Source organism: Anabrus simplex, chromosome 2, assembly GCF_040414725.1.
Source record: "Anabrus simplex isolate iqAnaSimp1 chromosome 2, ASM4041472v1, whole genome shotgun sequence".
Lineage (NCBI taxonomy): Eukaryota > Metazoa > Arthropoda > Insecta > Orthoptera > Tettigoniidae > Anabrus > Anabrus simplex.
Window position 1 is genome coordinate 646,129,253 of NC_090266.1, and position 25,167 is coordinate 646,154,419.

General features: G+C 37.4%; 1 protein-coding gene across 1 annotated transcript in view; it reads right to left on the reverse strand.

Annotated features, from left to right (window-relative positions):
* Nucleotides 1–25,167, reverse strand: part of LOC136863624 (serine-rich adhesin for platelets) — a 402,886-nt gene that overhangs the window by 301,355 nt on the left and 76,364 nt on the right. The window contains exon 5 of the mRNA XM_068226021.1: nt 4,971–5,080. Within this exon, the coding sequence (XP_068082122.1) occupies nt 4,971–5,080 (110 nt within the window). The remainder of the gene's footprint in view (nt 1–4,970; nt 5,081–25,167) is intronic.

The following is a 25,167-nucleotide window of genomic DNA, read 5'->3' on the forward strand; positions in this document are numbered from 1 at the left end:
TGACAAGAGGAGAGGAATAAAACAAGGCCTTGGAGCTAGTTAGAAACAGAGGATTGTGGAGATGCATAGTTAATTCAATCACGATCGCAGACTGAACGATGAAAAGTGAAACAGTCAATAATGAAGATGTACTTATATACAGGGTGTATCAGACCTATACTGACAAAAAAAAAAAAAAAAAAAAAAAAAAAAAAAAAAAAAAAATCAGGGATGCTCTTCGTGTTAAGAATGATGGTGCAATCGAATTGGTGGAGAAAATGTTTATTTTCGAGAAAATGAAGTTACTTGGTTCATTCCAGGCATGCGATTCAAATTGATGAACATGCTGTATTTGTTATGCCAGAGAGTCAACCGCTGCCTGTTGCTGTGTGTCAGTAGAGGGAATAGAAGGGAGGGAAGGTGAGAGACAGATGTAATGCTCGGTGCGAATTCACAAGTTTCTCGTTTGTTTTGCATAGTCGTTTCCTATCCCCAGTAGGCAGTGTACAATTTGTCCTGCACAAATCGACTACTATGCGAACCCCGTAGAATGAGAAGATGAAACTGTACCAACAATACAGGCAGCTTTCCAGGTCATTCGCAACACAACACTCATCCTGAACAGGTGTTGTGAGCAGTGCATTGAAGTAGGAGGGAGACACATTGAACATCTACTGTACCAGGCTGAGTGGCTCAGACAGTTGAGGCGCTGGCCTTCTGACCCCAACTTGGCCTGTTCGATCCTGGCTCAGTCCGGTGGTATTTGAAGGTGCTCAAATAAGTCAGCCTCATGTTGGTAGATTTACTGACACGTAAAAGAACTCCTGTGGGACCAAATTCCGGTATCTCAGTGTCTCCAAAAAACCGTAAATATAATAGTGGGACGTAAAGCAAATAATATTATTAGCATTTACTCTAACCAAGCCATTCGGCGTATTGTTTCCTACATTCAGTATTTCATTCCATTTACAATGTTGTGAATGAAGGAATACCTAAAAAAAAAATTAAAATATAGTTACTTTACGTTGCACCGACACAGATAGGTCTTACGGCAACGATGGGACAGGAAGGGGCCAGGAGTGGGAAGGAAGCGGACGTAGCCTTAATTAAGGTACAGCCCCAGCATTTGCCTGGTGTGAAAATGGGAAACCACGGAAAACCATTTTCAGGGCTGCCGACAGTGGGGTTCGAACCTACTATCTCCCGAATACTGGATACTGGCCGCACTTAAGCGACTGCAGTTATCAAGCTTGGTGAAGGAATTCCAATCATGGGGCGGCAGCGTTGCATCTTCAAGAATGTTTAATAACAAAGAATGTTACTACGACCAACAGACGAGAGGAGAAACAATGTGGTGCACTCCTTGACTGACAAATGTGTCTTAACTACAGTGTGTTCTTGTACTGTGTAGCCGTTATGGCTGTTCAATAAACGAACTGTGGATATTGCCTGTAACAGACAAGGACAATTCTGTGCAAGTCGAACGAGGAAGCTTGTGCAAACGCGCCAAGCAATATCTCTGTCTCCATCATACATCCCACTTACCCTCTCCCCACCTTCTCTTCCCTGAACCACGGCAGTAGCTTGTACTTTGACACAGCAAATATGGCGAGTCAGTCAATTTGAATCACGCGCTCAGAAGTAACAAAGTAACCTCATTTTCTCGAAAAGAAATATTTTTCTCTGCCAATCCGATTGCACCATCATTCATAACATGAAAAGCATCCCTGAGTTTTTGTCAGTGCACTTCTGGTACACCCTTTATAAGCGAATAATCCCTGCATCTTAATTTTGGAAAGAAAAAAAAAAAGTATATGTATATTCTTCTTCTTCTCCTTCTTCTTCTTCTTCTTCTACTACTATTGATGGGGCCTTTAAATATTAGTTCGTAATTAGCGTCGGCCTCCAAGATCTTTTGCTACCATGTTTTTTCCTTCATTCCCACCTAGATACACCTGCTCCCTTCACAAAGCTGCAGGTTGTTCTTATTGGGTCATCTTGGACTTTTTCTCTCTCTTCACCTGGTAGTCCTAGAGCAAGCGATTCCAAATGAGGTGCTCCCACGGCCCCAGCCAGCCCCGTCAGCAGCCCCGGTGCTGTGCTATAGCACCGTTGTGGTGGTGGGGGAAGAAGGGGAAGTGACAGAGGCAGAACCACAGGTCGTCAAGTCAGCGTGCAGCTTATGAAAGGAATATTATTTATGACAGTTCTGTGAACACATAAACACGCAATTTATTATGTACATACTTTGCGTTTGCCTTAATGTATATTTAGCATTTAAGTCTATTGCTGACATTGTTTTGCGGCAACTAATTTACCAATAATGGGTACAATCGACTTGGCAGTAGAAATTGTAAGTACAGCCTCCAAGTCCTCATCAGACAGAGAAGTCCTAGTTCTCCATTAATTTAAATTCAGAATTGAAAACATCTGTTTGTTTTTTTTTTTGGGGGGGGGGGTCCCCAGAGCAACAATAGCCCATAACGTGCTCGAACTGCATCTTCTAAAGTATTGGGTTCAAGTATCTGTGGGACAGGGATATAAAATAATTAAAATAATTATCTTTGTGGGTTCTTTTTTGCAATAGTCTTATGGCGATGGTGGGATAGGAAAAGGCTATGAATGGGAAGCAAGCGGCCGTGGCCTTAATTAAGGAACAGCCCCTGCATTTTCTTGGTTTGAAAATAGGAAAGCACGGAAAACAATCTTCAGCACTGCCAACAGTGGGGTTCGAACCCAACATCTCCCGGATGCAAGCTTACAGCTGAGCGCCACTAACCGCGCCGCCAACACGCCCGGTGTTTTTTCTTAGCAGCACATCTAAGTCTAATTCTAATCAGTTCTTAACAATACAAAACCAAAAATGAAAACAAATCTCCTAAATTGCATGTAAAACAATTCCTAATGAGTAAGTTATTACGTATCGTCGAAGAACTTAGCAAATCCGATTTTAACTTAGCAACTTGTTTGGTTCTTGCTGCGCCAACAATGTCATCACATTTGAAAACGTTTATTGTGGTAGTGTCGTCGCACGGTTGAAGACTTTACGCTTAAAATGATATGACAAATTAAACACTGAGCTTTCCCTTCGGTATTGAGAACAAAATATGAGTCCACCCATGAAGGATTACACAACATTTTTAAAGAAGGAGAAACCAACTGCTCCGCTGTCCGTTCTATCGAATAGATTCTACTGAGAATGACACACACAGAGAGAGAATGAGAATGAATGTACTGTCTCTTACGCACACATGCACCGACCACTGCGCGGGGCAGGTGGGGAAGGAGGGGAACGGTGCTGCTGAGTGCAGCGCTGATGCGCCCCAGCACAAAGTGCTCTAGTTGGAAAGGCCTGTCCTAGAGTGAAGAGTCTGATTCTACCCAGCGCCTCACATTCGAGAAGTATGTGTTCAGCTGATTTCTCTGCTTCATTGCATTTCCTACATATATTGTCTCTTATTACTCCAATACCACGTAGGTGTATTTTTTCAGATGGCAGTGTCCTGTGAACAGTCCTACTACCCATCTTATATTTTCTCTGCTGAGTTTCAACAGTTCTTTAGTATGCTTCTTGTTTGGCCTTTTTACGTCACACCGACACAAATACGTCTTATGAAGACAGTGGGACAGGAAAGGGCTAGGAGTGGGAAGGAAGCGGCCGTGGCCTTAATTAAGGTACAGCCCCAGCATTTGCCTGGTGTGAAAATGGGGAAACCAAGGAAAACCATTTTCAGGGCTGCCGACTGTGGGTTTCAAACCTACTATCTCCTGAATACTGGATACTGGCCGCACTTAAGCGACTCCAGCTATCGAGCTCGGTAATCTAGAAGCTTTCCTGAATATCAGAATATAATCAATGAAGTGTGTAAATTGTTTAGCGAACGTAAATTGTGAACTTAAAACATCGTACGTAATACCATGATGTTTTGAATGTTGAAGCGCACAACTGTGTGGGCTAGGTTTCCCTACAGGCAATGCATGCAGGAGTGCTGGGTGCTGCTGCCAAAAGGACTGTGAAAGCAGAACTCTACTCTACGTGAGAAATGTAATGTATAAGATTTTAATTGTTTAAAATTTGTTCCACACTGTTTTTGCTAGTTGCTTTACGTCGCACCGACACAGATATGTCTTATAGCGACGATGGGACAGGAAGGGGTTAGGAGTGGGAAGGAAGCGGCCATGGCCTTAATTAAGGTACAGCCCCAGCATTTGCCTGGTGTGAAAATGGGAAACCACGGAAAACCATTTTCTGGGCTGCCGACAGTGGGATTCGAACCTACTATCTCCCGAATACTGGATACTGGCCGCACTTAAACGACTGCAGCTATCAAGCTCGGTGTGTTCCGCACTGTAAAATAGAACATTTGATCAGTTGAATTTCTTTTTATATTTTATTTTTTGTAAGTAGTGAATTAAGTCCTGACACGTACAATTGTGTGGGTTCTGTTTTTCAGCTGATATTCTTATTTTGTAAAATAAACTGTAAAAACATGTATTTGAGAGCATTTTAGTAAATTTTTGACATACAAACAAAAATTCACACCTCCAGTTTTCTTTCAGGTCTGCCAAAAGGGCAGTAAAAGCAAAACTCATTCTCAGTGTAGAAAATGTAATGTTTTCTTGTGTTTGAACAAAGATTTAATTGTTTTAGATTATTCCCCACTGTAAAATAGAACATTTGATCATGTACATATGTATATTCACATGCATTGAGGTAATTTTTCTTTTTTGTAAGTAGTGAATTAAGTCCCGACATGCACAATTGTGCAGGTACTTTTTTTCAGATGTTAATTTTTATCTTGTAGAATAAACTAAAAATATATGTATTTAAGAGCATTTTAGTCAGTTTTTGACATACAAACAAAAATTCACACCGCCAGTTTTCTTTCAGGTCTGAAAGGGTTAACATGACTAAAAGGACATGGAATTTCTAAATATTTGTCAGACATGAAATTTCTAAGTATGTGTTAATGGATGAAAAGATAAATTACCTGGTTTAGAAGCAATGTTCCTCCCTGGGGAGTAGGAATCATTGCAGCCTGATTTGCCTGACCAATTACTACTTGAGTTCCTGTTGTTCCATGATGCTGAGTATGTAAACCTGCCAAAAGAAAATGGTTACTGGAGAGCAAACTAACAATCCAAGTATATTTATCATCATTCATACTAAAATTCATACAGATCAATTACTGAAACACTCACTGTGTCACAAACCCCATCAAGATGCCTTACTTGAAAAAAAAAAAAAAAAAAAAAAAAAAAAAAACAGAGGGGCTGATGACCTTAGATGTTAGGCCCCTTCAAACAACAAGCATCATCATCATCAAAAAACAAAGAATTGTACATTCAAGGCTTATGCTGGTAGTGTAACCTATTTTTAAAGCTGTAGGGTTTTTTTTTTATGGAAAGAGCCGAAACAGTCAATAAAACAGCAAGTAGATAATAAATTCATGCAAAAGATAAAGCTCAATAATGTAATGCTTCAAATGACATGCCATGCAAAAAACACTTGGGATATGAAAGATGAGTAACATAGAAACATGAAGTATTCTTGAAAATGTTGATGTATACTGATACACAGAAAATCTTCAGGATGTTGGCTTATGATAAAATCAATTGTTTTATAGTATACTCTAAACTAACTTAACTCTGACAACCACAAGGATATTAAATTTGGTAGAAAATAATATACCGAAATGGGAGATATTAATGCACTTTTTGACAAGTTGAATAATCAATCAATCACTACTGATCTGCATTTAGGGTGGTGGCAGATTCCCTATCTGTTGTTTTCATAGCCTTTTCTTAAATGATTTCAAAGAAATTGGAAATTTTTTTAACATCTCCCTTGGTAAGTTATTATAATCCCTATGAATGTATATTTGGCCAAATTTGTCTTCTTGAATTCCAACTTTATCTTCATACTGTGATCTTTCCTACCTTCAAAGAAACCACTCAAACTTATTTGTCTACTAATGTCATTCCAAACCATCTCTCCACTGACAGCTCGGAATATACCACTTACAAAGAATCAATAACAGTAAATATCTACCTTTTTGATTCTTATATTTGCTTTAAGCAAACTAATTACACACTACACTAAAGACAGAGTGGATATCATTCTAAGCAGGAAAGAAGAAACCCTTAACAACAAATTATTACAGTTAAAAAATGCCAGGTCAATTGAAGGAAAAGGCAAAATTCAAACCTTCAGGTTTAGAAACAGATTTAAATGAATATCCACCTCCCGTCAAGAATATTTCTGAAGTCAGTGTTACTGAGGAAGAAAAGCACACGTTAAATCAAGACCCAAAGTTCAATTGGATAGGAACGAACAAGGAAAAATAACTTGTAATTACTATTGCGGAAGTCAAAACAGCTACATAAAAACTCCCAAACAAGGTTCAAAATGACTTCAGATATCAAGTAAAGAAGAAAATTCTGTACCTTGTTAACGGGTTTAAAGGTCTCCCAAAGTAGTACTATACTCTTATGAGCCTATCATGCAAAATAAAATGAAAAGAAATAGTGATTACTAAAAGTGGATAAACGGGGGACAACAGTAGTTTTAGATAAGGAGGAAAACAGAAAATTTTTCCAACAACAGTTCTTTCTTTGAAATAGTTCGAGACCCTACAATATGCACTCAGAAAAAGTTAAAAACAATACCGAAAAGTGCAACCTTCATTTTAAAAGAGCAAGATGTCCAGAAACTAATTAATATGAATCCAGGTCTTCCAACTGCAAGGGCCTTACCCAAGTTACACAAAGAAGGAATACCCTAAGACCAATTATAAACTTCCATGGCAGTCCTACCTACAGAACATCCCAAAACATACATACATTTTTAACTAATCATTACGTTTTTCACAGTAAGACACCAATAAAAAATTCAGTAGACTTCTGTAAAGTACTTAAGAATTTTAAGTTAGCACCACATCATATAACATGTTCTTTTGATATCAAAGACATGTATACAAATATTCCATTAGATGAAACAATAAAAATCATTAGAAAGAATTTAATAGAACATAAACAACTTAGCCTACCAGAAATAGAAGACTCCATTAATATACTTAAATTTGTTTTGGAACACAATTACTTCACATTTAATAAAAAAACATAGAGACAGGAAGGCCTCCCTATGAGAGCTCCCACTTCTGGCATTTCAGCCAACATTTATCTGGATCATCTTGAACAGACCAAAACAATAGGACAGCGCATTGTAGACGTTACCTTTATAGTCATAGATCAAAGAGTGAACAATAGTGATAACATCCTCAATATTTTAAATTCATTAGATTCCAAAGTAAAGTTTACCGTAGGAAAAGAAAAATCCATAAATTTTTTAGACGTAAATATAAGGCGGGATAAGGAAGAGTTTTCTTTTAAGATACATAGAAGGCCCACTTTTACTCCTACTACGTAGCGTTAATTCCCTAGGGAAGGATAAAAATTTAGATTCAGTGGTTTGCAAATTAAAATGTCACCAATGCGAAAAATCTTATGTAGGAAAAACTGGACGCAGTTTTATGGTAAGATATCTTGAGCATGTAAAGGGTGAGAAGCACAAAAAAAATTTCCTCAATGGGCCAACATATGAGTGCAACCAGTCATCAATTCACTTCTATAGAGCAAGATCTGACAATTTTACGTAAAACAAATAAAGGCAGTCTACTAAATACACTAGAAAATATATAGTTTTATTTAGATCAACAAGGTAATCAGGACAATAACTCTTGATAATAGGAATCCTTTATATGAAGGAATATTAGCACATTTGGAAGCAATAGGCATAAAAAAATAACACAGACTATAAAAGAAAGAAATTGATCAAACCTCCATCCTCCCGAATATTTATTCCCCCTACCCCCCTCTTCCGAAGCCATTGAAACCAAGACCAAAAACGACACGCCTCCTCCCCACACCACAGCCCTGCTTCTCCCGAAAGTGCAGCAAGCTTCAGAACACACACATCGTTATTTCACAAGACGGAAAGCTGCCATCAGCTGTCGCTCATCTGAGGACACAGTAGGTTTGTAGTAATAACAAGGTAAGATAGGTTTCCTTGTGCAGATTTTAATACACGCTATTACAGGCAATACCTCCATTTTTTTTCATTGCAGATTTCAGGGAAGCTATGATGATGATGATGATGATGATGATGATGATGATGATGATGAAGATGATGATGATGACAATAATAATAATAATAATAATAATAATAATAATAATAATAATAATAATAATATCAAGGCAACAATCAATCAGCTTCAGGGATCCTGCAATTAACAGAATTCAAGAGACTCACTTTTATAAAACTATTATAAACAAACAACATTCACTTTGGGGAAAAAGCAGCTGAAGAGAATAATTTTGTAAAAACTTTTTTTTTACTAGTGGCTTTACGTCGCACCGTCACAGATAGGTCTTATGGCAACGATGGGATAGGAAAGGCCTGGGAGTGGGAACGAAGCGGCTGTGGCCTTAATTGAGGTACAGCCCCAGCATTTGCCTGGTGTGAAAATGGGAAACCACTTAAAACCATCTTCAGGGCTGCCGACAGTGGGATTCAAACCCCCTATCTACCGCATGCAAGCTCACAGCCGCACGCCCTGAACCACACGGCCAACTCGCCCGGTTTTGTAAAAACAGAACATCGACAAGGAAATTTTTAAAACTTTTTTATTAGTAGACAACTAGAAAATCAAGCATCACAGTGAACAAAAGTGCTGGGATCCAAAACATTTTTTAACATCTGTTCAAGTGAATAGATACAGTTTTAAAATAGGTTAAAATAAAGTAAATCCATTTTCCTTCCAATTTTTAAGAAGATAAAATATGCTTTGTAATTTTACCTATGCATTGTAACATAGCTGAAGATGTTCCCAATGAAAAAAAAAAAAAACTATAAATGATTAATTAGTTTACTTAAAGCAAATGTAAGTATCAAAAAGGTGGATACTTACTGTTATTGATTCAATGTAAATAAGATTTGATACGGGAAACAAAGCTGATTTCTTGCAAACATACCACTTAGTCGAGCAGCTCGTCTCCTTCATGAGTCTACCCAACATCTATTTTAATAATTACTGTGCTGAAAAACTGTTGGGCAATGCAGAAGATTGACTCAAGATCCATGTGTATTCATGATTTTCATAAAATTGGGTAAAATGATGAGTTGTCAAATTAAACCTAAACAATTTATTCTTCTGCCAACAAAAAGCAGAGTGTTTTGCCATCAACTTGTACATCAAGCACATGATCAGTGCAGCCTGTCAAAATATACAGACATGGACTTAAGTAGCACAAGAAAGGAACTTCATAGTTAATCCCTATTGTCAACCTTGAGCAAGTTATAAGAGTGATTGAGTAAGCTCCACCTTTACAATACTTAAAATACTGTTTATTCCTTTTTAAATATTTTAAGTAAAGGGACACGTTTCGTTTGTATTTGACAGACATCTTCAGTCTAATAAGAAAAGTATGGTAAAATTGATTGTGTTCCTAACAAACTGCTACAATAAATAACACATACAACACTTCCAGAGTTGTACATAATTCCATCAAATGCACAATTAAAACACACACTTAAATAGACCTACTTATGTTAAAAAATGTATTTGTAGTTAAAATGTCATGTTTCCAGAGACAATATAATGTTAAAGTACAAATTTTTTTAATAGATCCTGTGAATGTCCAATAAAAAAGTTGGTTGATAGTCGAACACTTTGCTAAGTCAATGTTCTAATATTTCAGTTAAAATGGACTTCAATTCAGGTGGAACGTCCTCAGGATGCAGGTTGAGTTGCCAGATAGGTTTTATGACTCCAGTGTATTATGGGGGGGGAAATCAGAATAAGAAAACTAAAAAGGAAAGAAAAAGAAAGGTATCTAGAATAAGCTAAACAAGTGGAGCAACTTGAATAATGAATAAAGTTAGAAGCATCCGAGTACATGCTCCTTTGTCTGTCTGTCTGTCTGTCTGCCCCCCCCCCTCTCTCTAGTGCGGCCGACCTACATGCAGCCTTGTGTTTTACTACAGGTAGCCGATCGCCTGTCGGGAGTAGCAAGCATATGAGCGGAGGCAAGGGGAAGGGAGTGAGGGGGAATTAAAAGGGGGAAGAAGCAGAATGACTCTGTGTGTTGATTACGGTAGTTTTGATGAAGAATATTTTTATAATCTCCTCAAAAAGAATATTGAGGGTATGGGAAATATCATTTAAGTTATTATTTGGATTGGTTCTTTTTAATATTGATGAAAATGTTCTCATATTGATTAATTAATTTCATTATGTTCCGTATTGATATCTACCATATATCATAGAAAGAAAGATCCACCTGATCAATACTTATTTATTAAATTTCTTAATAACAGAACCGGTTTTGACTCGTCACAAAGTCATCTTCAGCTGTCTTATGCATTTACATTAGATTACATATTTGTGTTGTGCCTTGCTAATTGAAAAATATTTTGTATTTGACTGACATTAAGTAGTCATGTTTCAGAGTGGTTAGTCCAATGTTTATATGTTTGAGTATGTTTGAAGACTTAGTACACATATTAAAATGATAACTATTTAAACACATTAAAAAGATCACAATACATGATAAAACGCTTTGCTATGTACATATATACTACTACCGTCCAAGTTTTACAGGTAAAACAAGTTCTTTTCGTTATTATAATTCGTCAGGTATAAAAAGATAATATGCTTGAGCTCAGCTGTATTATGCTCTTGTAACATTTCGTATTAGGTTTTATACCTTGTCAAATGAAAGAATATGTGTCAGAAGCTGAATTGACATTTTTCAAAGTGAACAGTATTATGTTCATAATAATGGTATATCAGGTAACCTGAAACCTGTGTTAAATGACCTATTAAGTATAAACTATATAAACTGTACCACAGTACATGCCAAACAGCCAAGCTGTATGCTTCTCAACCATTCAACAATAATAATTATCAAATGTCAAAGACCGAAAAAGAGCCACTAACAACAACTGCTTTTACAAGCTAGTGTAATCTGCATTTAACGGTTTCAAGATTATCAACAACTTTAGCAGCACACACTCATCTTCAAATCTGTACACATTAACAATATTAGAAAATTTACAAGCTATATAGTGGTTGTTGGACTTTATGTAAATATAATGTAATGATGCAAAGTGCCCCATACGAACATAGCATATATACGTAATGATATAAGTGCCCCATACGAACTCAACATAAACCTGCATGAATGTTTATACCCTTCAGTTGAATTATAACTAGACATTTGCATCTTGAAGTGTACTTTTACCTTGTGTTGTATTTTATATAGTTTATACTTAATAAGGTCATTTAACACAGGTTTCAGGTTACCTGATATACCATTATTATGAACGTAATACTGTTCACTTTGAAAAATGTCAATTCAGCTTCTGACACATATTCTTTCATTTGACAAGGTATAAAACCTAATAAAAAATATTACAAGAGCATAATACAGCTGAGCTCAAGCATATTATCTTTTTATACCTGACGAATTATAATAACGAAAATAACTTGTTTTACCTGTAAAACTTGGACGGTAATAGTATATATGTACATAGCAAAGTGTTTTATCATGTATTGTGATCTTTTTAATGTGTTTAAACAGTTATCATTTGAATGTGTGTACTAAATCTTCAAACATACTCAAACATACAAACATTGGACTAACCACTCTGAAACATGACTACTTAATGTCAGTCAAATACAAAAAAATTTTCAATTAGCAAGGCACAATACAGAATATGTAATCTAATGCAAATGTATAACCGGTTCCGTTATTAAGAAATTTAGTAAGTAAGTATTGATCAGGTGGATCTTTCTTTTCTTTCTATGATAAATGTTCTCATAGTCGTTTAACAAAACGCCTTTATTAGCTATTTTTAGAACGGATAAGTCTTGCTCTATAGTTGAAAATGAATTATTGTAATCGGACATATAGATACTCATGCTAAAAATCTACTGTGTTTATTTCATTGGTATGCTCTTGGTAACAAGTGAAAAACTGTGCCCTGTTTGGCCGACGTAGCCTGCCTGACATCGAGTGCAATTCCGCTTATAAATTACGGAATTTGCAAATCTCAACCTGATTTTAATGTTGTGATGGTTATAAAATACAGTAGAGCTATTGTTAGTTGTCTTCAATGCTATACTGAGATGCTGCTTTTTGAATATATTCATAATCTGACAAATATTATAATAACTGAAGGTGAATATAACAGTTTTCTATTTTTCTTCATTTATGACTCCCTAATAAGGGTAGTTAAAGGCTTGTTTTTGACTCTATTGATAATTTTTTCAATGAAGATCTTATTAATTCCAAAGAGCCAAGCTAGGGATAGTAATCATCTCTTTCTTGAAATTACTTGCTGATAAGGGACACCATTATGCCCTATGAACTAAACTGAAAAAGGTTGCTTTCTTCAGGGCTTTGGGGAGAAGAGAGTCTTTTTGATTGCATTGGCTGTTTTATTAAGTCTGGTGATGACCAGATCCAAAAAGTTCAAAGACTTATCAGCTTCTGACTCCAGCGTGAATTTTATGGACGGATCAATCTTATTCAAATGCTTCAAAATTAGGTCACATTTAGAGACTTTTTGACCAATTATTGCAAATACATCATTGACATAGTGAGCCCAGAAGAAAATTACCTTTATCATATTGAAAACTGTATTCTCTTTTAAATGGTCAATGTAAATTTCTGCAAGTATTTCCCAAGAAGGAAGACCTTCTTGTTGATATATCGTCACTCCTATGCCAAAACTGCAAATTTGACAATGCTCTTCCTACCGATTATTTCCCGTAAGACTGGTACGCCTCCCAGGACATATTGATATGCAGTCCATCAGAACAAATTTCGTTGAGTTCATTCCCCTATGCTAAAGTGTAAAGAAAAATGAACCTTATCATACTGTAGGAATGTATGTTTGCATGACATATTTACCCACTCCTAGAGTATGATATATTTAAAGTTCATTTTCCTTTACACACCCACATAGGAAAATGAACACAACGAAAATTGTTCTGATGGACTGTATATCAATATGTGGCTGGGAGGTGTGACCAGTCTTAAGGGAAATATTTTTTTTTGCTAGTTGTTTTACGTCGCACCGACACAGATAGGTCTTATGGTGACGATGGGACAGGGAAGGGCTAGGAGTGGGAAGGAAGCGGCCGTGGCCTTAATTAAGGTACAGCCCCAGCATTTGCCTGGTATGAAAATGGGAAACCATGGAAAACCTTTTTCAGGGCTGCCGACAGTGGGGTTCGAACCTACTATCTCCCAAATACTGGATACTGGCCGCACTTAAGCGACTACAGCTATCAAGCTCGGTTTAAGGGAAATAATGGGTAAGAAAAGCACTGTCACATTCACTGACTTGGTATAGGAGTGACAATATTACATTATTGAACGAGAAATAGCTATTCGATAAAACAAATTTTAGAATAATTAGGAAATCGTCTGTCTCATATTTACTCGATCACTTATGTTTGTAGAGATTATCTTTAACACGGTTGTTGATAGTTTTTATGACAGGAATATTAGAATACTTATTTGTAATATCATATGAAGATTGAAAGAAATTTGGCAAAAGTCTACAGAGTCTTCAATGGGATTCTTATTGAAAAAAGTATCATGTTTCTTCAGAAAATTGTGAAAAAATTTGGAGATTTTGTAGGAAGGGCTGTTTTAAAAATTAATAATATGTATTATGGAGATGCCATTCTTATAGATTTTTGGCGAAGCTCTTGCTAATGGAATACTCTGATTCATACTGATGAGTTTTCGGGTTTCACCCTCAATGAGAATGAAAGATAACAGGCACTGCAGCAAACAAAAGCCTCTGTTTAATAAACCAAATTCCACAGCACAATGTAAAAATTGATATGCAGTGTGGATAAAGTTGGCAGTACGCGAGGATAAGGGCATGAAGATCAATGGAATGGGGGGAAATGGTAATGAGTCAAAATGCAGACTTATCAGCAAGAATAAAGGTCAGTCACACAGATCCAAGTCCCAATTGTGGCTTGGTTGTAGACATAAATGCTTTTGAATGCCTGCAATAACCTACCCCTAAACCCATAACCCCCAAGTACCATTAATATCATAATAATCGTTGATGATGATGATGATGATGATGATGATGGGAGGTAGCGTTGCTCACGTCCGTAGGTTTAATCTCTCATTGCCCTACACGTGCCTCCTGGGTGGTGCTAACTGAGCAACAGTGAAAACAGGCAGCCAGACTATCCACAGGATCTCCTGGCAATGACATATTTTCGACGAAATAATAGAAACAGTTCTTCTCAGAACTCATTAACGAGAAACATTGGTCCATCTATCAGACTCCTACAACCGAATGTCGAGAGCATTAGCAAGGCAAAGTGTGACTATTTGTCGAAATTCCTGTTGGACAATAACATCGACAATGTCGCCATTCAGGAAACTCATGTTTCCAACGAAGAAGTGTTCCGAAGCAGAGGTCGAATTCCTGGATATACTGCTCTTGGTGCAACTTATCATGAGGTATATGGTATTGCTACGTATGTTCGGAGCAACCTAAACAAGGCTTCACTAATATCTGTTAATGTGAAGGAAGACATACATACGGTTGTCATACAAGTGCATGATACCACTATAACAAATGTTTACAAGCCACCTAAGACACCCTGGCCCGATTTTGTCCTACAAACTGCAGAACATCCTGCAATTTTTTCAATAGTCACCATGAATTTTGGAAATACTCTGACAATGATGAGAATGGAAGTATGCTTGCAGAATGGGCTGAAGTGAACAATCTTCATCTAGTGTTCGATGCCAAAGATCAAGGTACTTTCAGGTCAACTGCTTGAGGCAAGGATTCTAATCCTGACTTATGTTTTATTACCTGCAATGACAGAGGTTTCCCGATCAATGCCACAAGAAAAGTGATAGATGCCTTCCCCCACAGCCAGCACAGACCTGTAATAATACAAATTGGCTGCACGGTCCCTGTCATACGATCAACTGCACATGCTCGATGGAACTTCCAGAAAGCTGACTGGGCAAAGTTTTCAAGGGAACTGGATAAGTGCATTCACTGGATCCCTCCATCTCATAAGAACTACCATCGGTTCATCGGTGCAGTAACAACAACAGCTAAAAAGTGTATGCCAAGAGGATATTGAAAAGAATATATCCCAGGATGGAGTGATGAAAGTGAAACACTGTACCAACAATTCCAGCAAAGTAGTGACCAAGAGATAGGTACAGAACTTTTGACCAGCTTAGACTTATCTCGAAGGCAGAAATGGACTGACACAGTTGAAAGTATGGACTTTACCCACTCAAGCAGGGAAGCATGAAGCCTTCTGAGGAGATTGGGAGGAAGTGAATCAGTATGCAGAAAACCTTCAGGAGTAACACCTGACCAAATTGCTTCCCACATCATTACCACATCAAGAGTGCCTCCCGACAAGAAACATACCAAACATATCAGACGGCAGCTTCGTGACTTGAAAAAGACAACATCTCCCTCATCTGAAAATGCATGTCCCTTCACAGTTTTAGACATTGACATGGGACTGAAGGACCTCAAACCTTTTAAGTCACCTGGTTTCGATGGCATCCATCCAGAATTTCTTATTCATTTGGGAGGATATGCTAAGAAATGGTTGGCAGAGTTCTTTACTGACATCCTGCTGACTGGTCGACTTCTATTGGAGTTCAAGAAGGCAAAAATAATTTCTATTCTGAAACCTGGCAAACCCAGCAACAAGGTAGAAAGCTATCCACCCATCGCCCTTCTTAGCTGCTGCTACAAACTTTTTGAATATTTGATATATAACAGAATAAGTAGCGCAATCCTAGAGCATATTCCAGTTGAACAGGCAGGCTTCAGACCAGGACGTAGCTGCTGTGACCAAGTACTGTCTCTTACATCCTTCATTGAGGCAGGATATCAAATGAAGCTGAAAACATCTGTAGCATTTGTTGATCTTACTGCTGCCTTTGACACTGTATGGAGGGAAGGCCTTATCTACAAATTTCTTCGTATCATACCATGCAGAACGATGGCTCAACTGATTAACAACATGTTAAGTGATTGGAAGTTCCAAGTAATCACTGGAAGCAAGATAAGCAAGGAGAGGAAGCTAAACAACGGATTGCCCCAAGGATCAGTTCTCTCACTATTATTGTTCAACTTATATCTCTCTGACCTTCCTGACACTTCATCCAGAAAATTCTGCTATGCCGACGACTTGGCTCTAGCTGAACAAGATCAGGTAATGGAGACGACTGAAGAGATTCTGACCAAAGACCTGTCTTTACTGGAAGATTAGTTCAAAATCTGGAGACTTCAACCCAGTGTGAGTAAAACAGAAGTGTCTTGCTTTCATTTAAATAATCGTTTGGCAAACGTGAAACTGAATGTTAGTTTCAGAGGGAGAATTTTTCGTCATAACTGGAACCCAAAATACCTTGGTGTCATCTTGGACCGTACACTATCCTTCAAACAACACCTGCTGAACTTCGCACAAAATTTGAAGTCTCGAAATAACATCCTTCATAAACTGTGTGGAAATACCAGGGGATCTTCAGCAACCACTTTGCGATCTTCAGCCCTGCGTTTGGTATATTCAAGTGCTGAGTATTGTGCACCTGTTTGGATGAACAGTCATCAATCAAGGCTTGTTGACACCCAGCTTAATACCATAATGCGCATCATATCTGGTGCAATCACATCTACTCCAGTTCATTGGCTTCCACTGCTAACTGGTATAATGCCACCTGATCTACGCCGATCTAATGCCCTTATGAAGGAATTCCATAAGATCTCAAGAAATCCTAGTCTACTCGTGAATAGTGACCTGCCACTTCTGAATCTTAACAGACTAAAATCACGCCATCCAACTCTGCGTGATGCCCCTAACATGGATGCTGAGGATTTTAAATCTCCTGATGAGTGGAAAAGTAGATGGGAAGTAGCAACGGATGTACGCCTTCATACCTTCTTCTCAGGTCCCAGACTTCCAAGTGGATCCCACCTACCACGCAAGACCTGGACTGCCCTGAATAGAATCAGAACAGGGCATGGTCGGTGCAGAGCCGCTCTCCATAAGTGGAAAAAGCTACCTAATCCAGACTGTGACTGCGGAGCTCCACACCAGACTGTTCGTCATATCGTCAGGGAATGTAAGATTCGAGCCTATCACGGTGATGAAGATGACTTCCTGCTGCTAACTCCAGATGCTGCACGCTGGATTGAAGAATTAGATATTCAATTGTGAAGCACAAATTACTTTGTTTCTCAGCTGTAAATATATATATTACTGATTATGTCTGTATAAGCCATATGCTAAATAATAAACTATTAACATCTTTTGTTTGGAACCCTGTCATATAACTTTTCAACCCCTTGTGTTCCAGTGCTTATAGATTAGTGCAATTATGGCTTTCGTCCAATTAGAAGATTTTACATTTCCATACTAATCCTTATTTCTCTATGAAAACATTTCACCCCTGCCTTCCCACTATATTTACAATTTTTGCCTTAATTTCAACTATTCCTATTGCTGTATGACACTAATTTATTTACCATCCTTTCCACTTACTCAAATGTAATTTCACTGCCATCATTGTTCTCCTCCTGTGAACACTGTTACTTAGGATTTCAACAGAAAGATTTTATTTTACACTGAGAATATTTTCAACATATCCCTTCCCCTTTTCCAGTGATTTCATGGGATCTACTAAGAGGTAAATTGATTTGCCCGCAAAAAAATTTAAAAATTTAAAAACCCATTCTTAATTTCCCTTCCCCTGCCTTTTCTAAAATTATTACTATCCAGATTTTACTTCTTTCCACATTACCAAAACCTTCCCGGTATTTCTTTTTGGTCTCTATAGCGATTTTGCTTTCTTTTATTTCTTCAAAATACCTTCTTCTTACATTTACAAGCTTCTCTGACTTCATCATTCAACATAGATTTTTCTTCCATTTCCATCTCCATACACAGTTGTTCCTGGGCATTCACTGTCAATTTCTACCACAGCATCCCTGAATGCCTCTAATTTTCCTTCTATATCCTGAGCCTGCTGACCGACTATTCCTCGAAAATTTTCACTGATCATATCAATGGGCTCCTGTTTAATTTCTCTGTTCTATTATTATTATTATTATTATTATTATTATTATTATTATTATTATTATTATTATTGGTGATGGGGAAAAAGTCAGAAAGATGCTATCTTGTAGTAATAAAGTCCAAATTAGAACTGAACGCTTAGAATGAATGTGCGAGTGTGTAAAAATGCCTGGAATGGTTGGCTTGTTAAACGTATCAGGAGAAGATTAGGTTACCTGGGAAACTAAAGTAGTCAGCTGTGAATGAGAATGAGAAGCAGAGAGTGACACTGTGATTTCACAGTAAAAGGTATGGAAGTTTTAAGATGCCACAATGCTGGCTGTGAGAAGATTATTCTTAAAGTGCTTAGTTCATTCACTTGTGCTTGCTGACAGAATGCTGAAATGCGTTAATCTTTGAGCAGACCTCTTGGGTGTTATTCAACAGGAGTACAGGAGTATGCTTTGTGCACACACTGGGTTTCTCCCTCTCCTTACCTCATCATCTTCATCACACACTCGCATGCAAAGGCAACCTACAGACCTGCACCAGGCCTCTCTGGAAGCCACATGGCATTAGCCAATATGAGAGAAAAGAAAATTGTTAGTGGTTTTACACAAAGACAACATGTTGTTTTCAGAGTTTATTCATTAGGAATGAAGTAAACATTGATGTATGGTATTAGATACTATTATACGTCCTAAGTACGGCCTTGAGGCATTTAAGTTCATTGGGTAATGAGACCGCCCGGCGGCTCTCATCATCCACAAGTAATGCAAGGGTTTGGCATGCATTCTGTAACCCAGCAGTGACCTGACAGTAATTGGCGGTCTTTATGCAGTACTGTTTGTTTTGCTCAAAGGTAGTGTTGTGAAGACACTCAAAGTTCTAATTAATAGTGAAATCAACATTTTGATGTTGGTGGAGACATACCACAATGGAAGAAACTTAACACAAAATAAACAGACAGATATAGCTGGGCCTAAGTTGTGGAACATTTTACACTCATTATTTATATGAGGTTAGTTAGGACCTAAAATATCAGGACTCTCTGTCAAAGTATTTCTTATACCACTTCTGTTCTTGTATTTGTACATATTTTTTCATTGAAAAGGCTTTAAGACGTGGAACATGCATATTGAATGATTTCTTAATTATCTATCTCCTACATACCCCTTACATGTCCCCCCTTCTGTACAGATGAACTAGAAAGTATGAAAGAATAATCTGTGAATAACACACAGTGCGGCTGCATTATATCTAAGGCGTCATAAGACACGCCAGCAGGTCTCACTGTCTAGTAGTAGTGTGTCAGCATGACCTGCTGGCGGGTCTCATAGTCTCGTATGTGTTAACACCGCACTAACACATCAAAGTTTCTCGGCAATGCAAGGAGTTAATGAATGCTCATATTCAGTGCATAACATAATTCCATCATTAGATGAAGTAATAAAATTCAAACATGACTCGTATGAGCCATCTTCAGTGACAGTGATTTCATCCTGTTTTTTTGAATTGTATCAAACTGCAAAATTTTTTACACTAAGAGGTCCACAACCTCACTATAAGCACTTATTGTTCGTTTCTGTCTGTATAATTTGTTTTCATTTCTCTTCTTCTTAGGTTTAACACACTTTTTAGATTCAGTTATGTATAATTTTAACTTTTTTCCCCCTGAATTTGTCTAAACGAGTTATTTATTGCTCCATCTAATGATGGAAATTTTGTACATTGTATTTTTTTTATTTCTGTCATGTCTCTCTTGTTTTTTATTTGTTCCTTCATTATGTTTTTAGCACATTTTTAACTTGTATTATCTGAATAACTTTAACCCCCCCCATTTCACTGAAGATGGCTGAAACAAGTCAAAACTTGTTTGAATTTTCTTACTCCATCTAATGATGGAATTATGTTATGTATAGAATAGGAGGATACATTAAATTTTTCCTTTGTAAAGTGAAAACCGTCAGTACAGAATGATTCTAATATCTTGTAATGCAAGGATGGGAAAGGTAACGGCTCTGGCCATAATTAAGGCTATGGTTGTTGAGGATCAAACCCTTCATTTTTCGAATGCAAGCTCACAGCACAGCCAACTTGCTTGGTGGCATCAGTCAAAACTTTCGCATTAATGGGTAGTGATTAATTTGTGCCTTCGATGGAACAGTTTGTAGTGTGTAAAGGTTGTTGTAGATATTCATCTATTTTAAAGTAGACAAGCATCTGCTCATACAGAATGGGTTCTGAAAGTGATACGGTTATTATTTACTAAGGTATGAAACCAAATACAATTTACAATTGCACAGAAATGAATTGAAATAAGACCAATGACGGATGCTGGAAATACAGATATCCCATTGAGATAGAAATGGTGATGAGAAATATGGAAGTTCTGTACCTTTATTTTTAGTCATATCATAGATACACAAGTGGATATACATACTGTATCTCCTCTAACACACTGTCTCTGCATTGTCCAACAAAAGTGGCTTGCAGTGGTGTGTCTATAGTGCACTAGCTGTCAGCATGTCGGAAAATTATGGCAATCCAACTGACAAGCACGCTGCCACATTGGGATGAAACGGTAGTTGATTTCACGATTGAAAAGGCCTAAAGAATTTGAATGCTAAACATAGTTTCTGTTATGAATGAAAATGGTACCCAGCAGTGAGAGACCGGCGCGCTTCCATCTGAGCCACGGAGGCTCCATAGCTAGCATAATTTCCCCAAACTTCAGTTTTACTTTTAATTTGCACAATGAAATTATAAATTAATACTATCCTATCCTTGCTGTATCAGTCAGCAGCGGCAAACTTTCCAACACTAGCATTACGAATTAACACTTCATATAAGAATGTCACAAATGTGTTCCCTTATGCTTGAACTGGCATTAGACAAGCCTCACCAGAATTTTCACACATTTGATTATTGTTGTTTTCACTGTAACAATTTAATGCATTATTTTGAACATTCAACCACATAGGTACAGTGTTTAGAGTTTCCTTAACTAACAATCTCGATATTGCCCCTTTAACATAGCAAATCCTTTGTGATCTCTCCTGTTTAAATGATTGCCTATATCTGCTTTCCTGCTGGTGCTAATAGGCCATCTGGTATAAACAAATTGAAGAAAAATAAAGCATTTTATTAATGAATCTTCAACAACAATTTAACATTCTTTCTTTCTACATTTGTTTAATTTTCAATAAAATATACAGAAGTTTAGTCAAATTATGAAAATATCATTTTAAGAATCTTTATGAAAAACTTATTACCATTACTCAAATGTAATATTACTTAGAATGTTCTCTAGCAGTGTTGATATGAAATTAATTATTTAGAAGAATATATGTATCTAAATTCTTTTTCCAATTCAATATCCCTCTTTCATGATGAAACAAATCGTTCATAAGGGTATCAAGAAATAGCCACTATGCATGTCCTTTCTTGCAGTGAAAATCTGAGAAAAATTAATGAGCCTAATATGAATGATTTTAGACAACTTCATAATGCAAACTGATCACATGGAATTCAGAGAAATGGATTTAGTTCACAGGCCATAGAAAGCATTAAAGTGGGATGAAAGTTGAAGACTGGCAGTAAACAACATTATCCACAAGTCCCTTTCACAAGGTGTAATGAAGTCACGGAAATACTTTGAAACTGAAGTTGTTCTCCAGGAAAAGTTGTGGGATTTTTATTTAGTTTTATATATATTTTTTTTTTACAATTTGCTTTAAGACGCACAGACAAAGACTGGTCTTACGATGACGTTGGGAAAAAAAAGGGCTAGGAATGGGAAGAGAGAGACCATGGCCTTAAATAAAGTACAGCCCCAGCCCCAGCATTTACCATGAAAAAACCATCCTCAGGGCTGCCGACTGTGAGGTTCGAACCAACTATCTCCTGAAAGAACCAAACCACGCAGCCACTTGCTTGGTAGTGACAAGTAACAAATGAAGGACATACACTCTACAAGGTTAAAATGTTAACATGTTATTCAATGTTTCATTGTTGCAGTTATTATTTTATTAATGGGATGTTGCAAAGTACAGTAATTGCAAACTTCCTCAATCTTCACCGTGCCTAGTAGGCCTCATTATAGCACCGTCACCAGTTTTTGCGGTTTCTTTATAACTACATAACCTTATGCGGTGCTATGCGAGAACCCAATCAGCCTCCGAGCTGATGACTCTGACGGGCATTTGACTTCTATGCGAAACTTCTTTATATCACCTTTTGCTTGATGATACTGGTAAGAACGCTCTCTTCAATAATTATGAGTAATCCTCGGGCATCTTACTATAGAGTTGGACGTGAATAACTACACTTCAGATGATCTTCAACCAAACTTTCTCCAAAAGTAATGCAATAAAATAAAGAAAATGTTTCTACTCGGCTTCACAATGGAAGCTGGAAACACCCTCCAGCAGCATCCAAACACTTCACTCTACAAGTCTTAACAGGTTCATATATACACATGTCAATTCCTCAGTGGTGAAACTGCTGATGCTTTTCCTCGTGTTATCCTCACATTCCACAAAAAAAAAAAGGGGGGGGGATTCTGTTCATAAAATTTCCCCTTCAAATATTCCCACAAATAAAAGTTACATGTATACAAATTTGGAGACTGCGGTGGTCACAACCCTCTGATTACAGTCCACTGAGCAGTAAATGTACATGGGTAAGTAAACTCTCAGGATATGTGAAAAGTTGCCCCATTCTGCTAAAAGAAGCAGTAATTTCTTTCGTCTTCTGTTAATTGGGGATAAATAATAACATTATTTGCTTTTATGTCCCACTAATGACTTTTATGGTTTATGGAGACACCAATTGGGGATAAAATTCCTCCAAGAAGGCCAAGTAGACATCTGTGTGTACTGTGGAATCTATAAACATACAAGTTGCTCGGACAATGAGTTAGGACTTTTTGTTCTTGGATATCTGCTATTTTTGTGAATTTATGTATCCCATTAGATGATACCAAGCCTCATCACTCATGATAAACAATAATGGGTCCAAACAACCATCTGTAAAAATTTTCAACAACCAGTCACAGAAATTTTGTTGAAGATGTGAAGTCCTCACAAGCTGCATAACAAACGAGCTGTGCCTCTGTAATTTTGGCATTCTGGTGCCTAAAAATTCATCGTATTTGAAGCACTCATCTTCTGGATCTAGAACATTTGTCAAATTGCTTCATTAACAATTAATTGATATCAAGGGGTAGCAACAGTAAGTTGAGAAGTTCAGCAATCGTCTGTGTTTGTCTGCTCACCGGACCTACAACGATTTGTCTAAGGCGGGCTACACACCAGCGAGATATGATACATATCTTAAGTAAAAAGAGGTACGCAATACTTATCCTACGATAAGTTTACTGCACACCACAGTGATACGATCAATGCAACAAGACAAACTTTTCAGTCAGTTTCAATAATGAGCTCATAAGTGAACATGTCATAACCATGATGTTTTAGTACTTAAAGAAATGAAGGAAGAGAGGAAAGTATCATGTGCATTTGTATAATGTAATTAAGGTAATTAATTAAGTTCATTTGTAATAATCTTCCAGGCCAAACATGTCACATCAAATTTACTGTAATCTTTAACCTTTTCACTGCCAAGTTTTGATGACCAGGCGAGCCCTCTGGGTCGGGTTTTTTTTTTTTTTTTTTTTTTTTTAAGGAAGGAGCACTTATACAGATACATATTAACTGTTACTATTAATGGAATGCATATCGTCCCTGAGATTATATTTTACACAATACTTTTATGGCCGGATGCCCTTCCTGATGCAAACCTCAGTTGGGAAAATAATGAATATGAAATGAATGATGGTGAATAAAACTGGGGACGGAAGTGGAAGGAATCAGCTGTGGTTTATGAATAGGAAACGTTCCGACATTTGCTTGGGAGTACAAAAAAAAAAAAAAAAAAACACAAACATTTTGAGGACAGCTGATGGTGGGGTTCGAACTCACTCTCCTGTCGAGTGCAGAGCTTGGCTCCATAGCCGTAGCATGTTAATACGCGCATCTACTCCGCTCAGTGATACCATTACTGAAATATGATATAAAATTGTTGATCCAAGAACTGGTAATATCAAAATCATTTACATTTGGGGGAAAAATAATTTATCTGAGGAAGGGGTGACAATTCCGCATCAGATTCAACATTACTACATTGTCTCACACTTTCTTATAGTTCAATATCACCACTTAGATATTCTCCATCTTCATTATCAAAATATAGCTCTCCAGAATCATTATTTAGGAGGAAACATTCAATTTCTTCATCAACAAGAGATGAATGTCTATTTCAAGATGCCATGATCGCTACTGTGCCCTTCAAAAGTGGTAATATTTTATTAAGAGAGAACATTTTATTACAACAGTGAGTTGGGACATTATTTCGACAGCCAGGAAGGGGAATTTCAACACTTCCGAGCCGGCGAGAACAAGTTATTTTGAGACTGGATTTTCCGGTTTAGCAGCGAGCGAGGGCGAGTCGGGAACTCTGTTAGTTAGATGTCCTTCAGTCAGCTGTGTGTGCCACGTGACAAGGTGAACATTATGTGAGCCGCTCGATCGATAAAGTCAAGGACGATTGACATAGGACAGTGTCAGCCAATAAAACGACAATTTTCGCCTGAATGTAATGGATCGACCAATCAAGATTAATTAAGAGACACACCTCCGCCTCAAGACGATGAAATAATGGTATTTCCAAAGGAAAATTTTATTCTAGATTCTGCTTCTGAACTCTGCGTCTGATAGTTATTCTGACTGCATCTACTGTTGAGTTTAGACGTCTTTTACTTCGCTGGGGAACTTGACCTCACAGAAGGCATTGAAATTTTAACATACAGCAATTCAGACATTCCCTAAATTCTGTCTACGAATAATTTGAGATTTGCAAAAGATAAGTGTTTTTACCCATCTCAACAAGCATCGGGCGTGTGTCCTGGACTTTTTCTAAGACCTGTTTGTCAGTTTCAGCTTTTTCACGAGGAAAATCAGGAGAGGAAGACTACTGGTTCGAG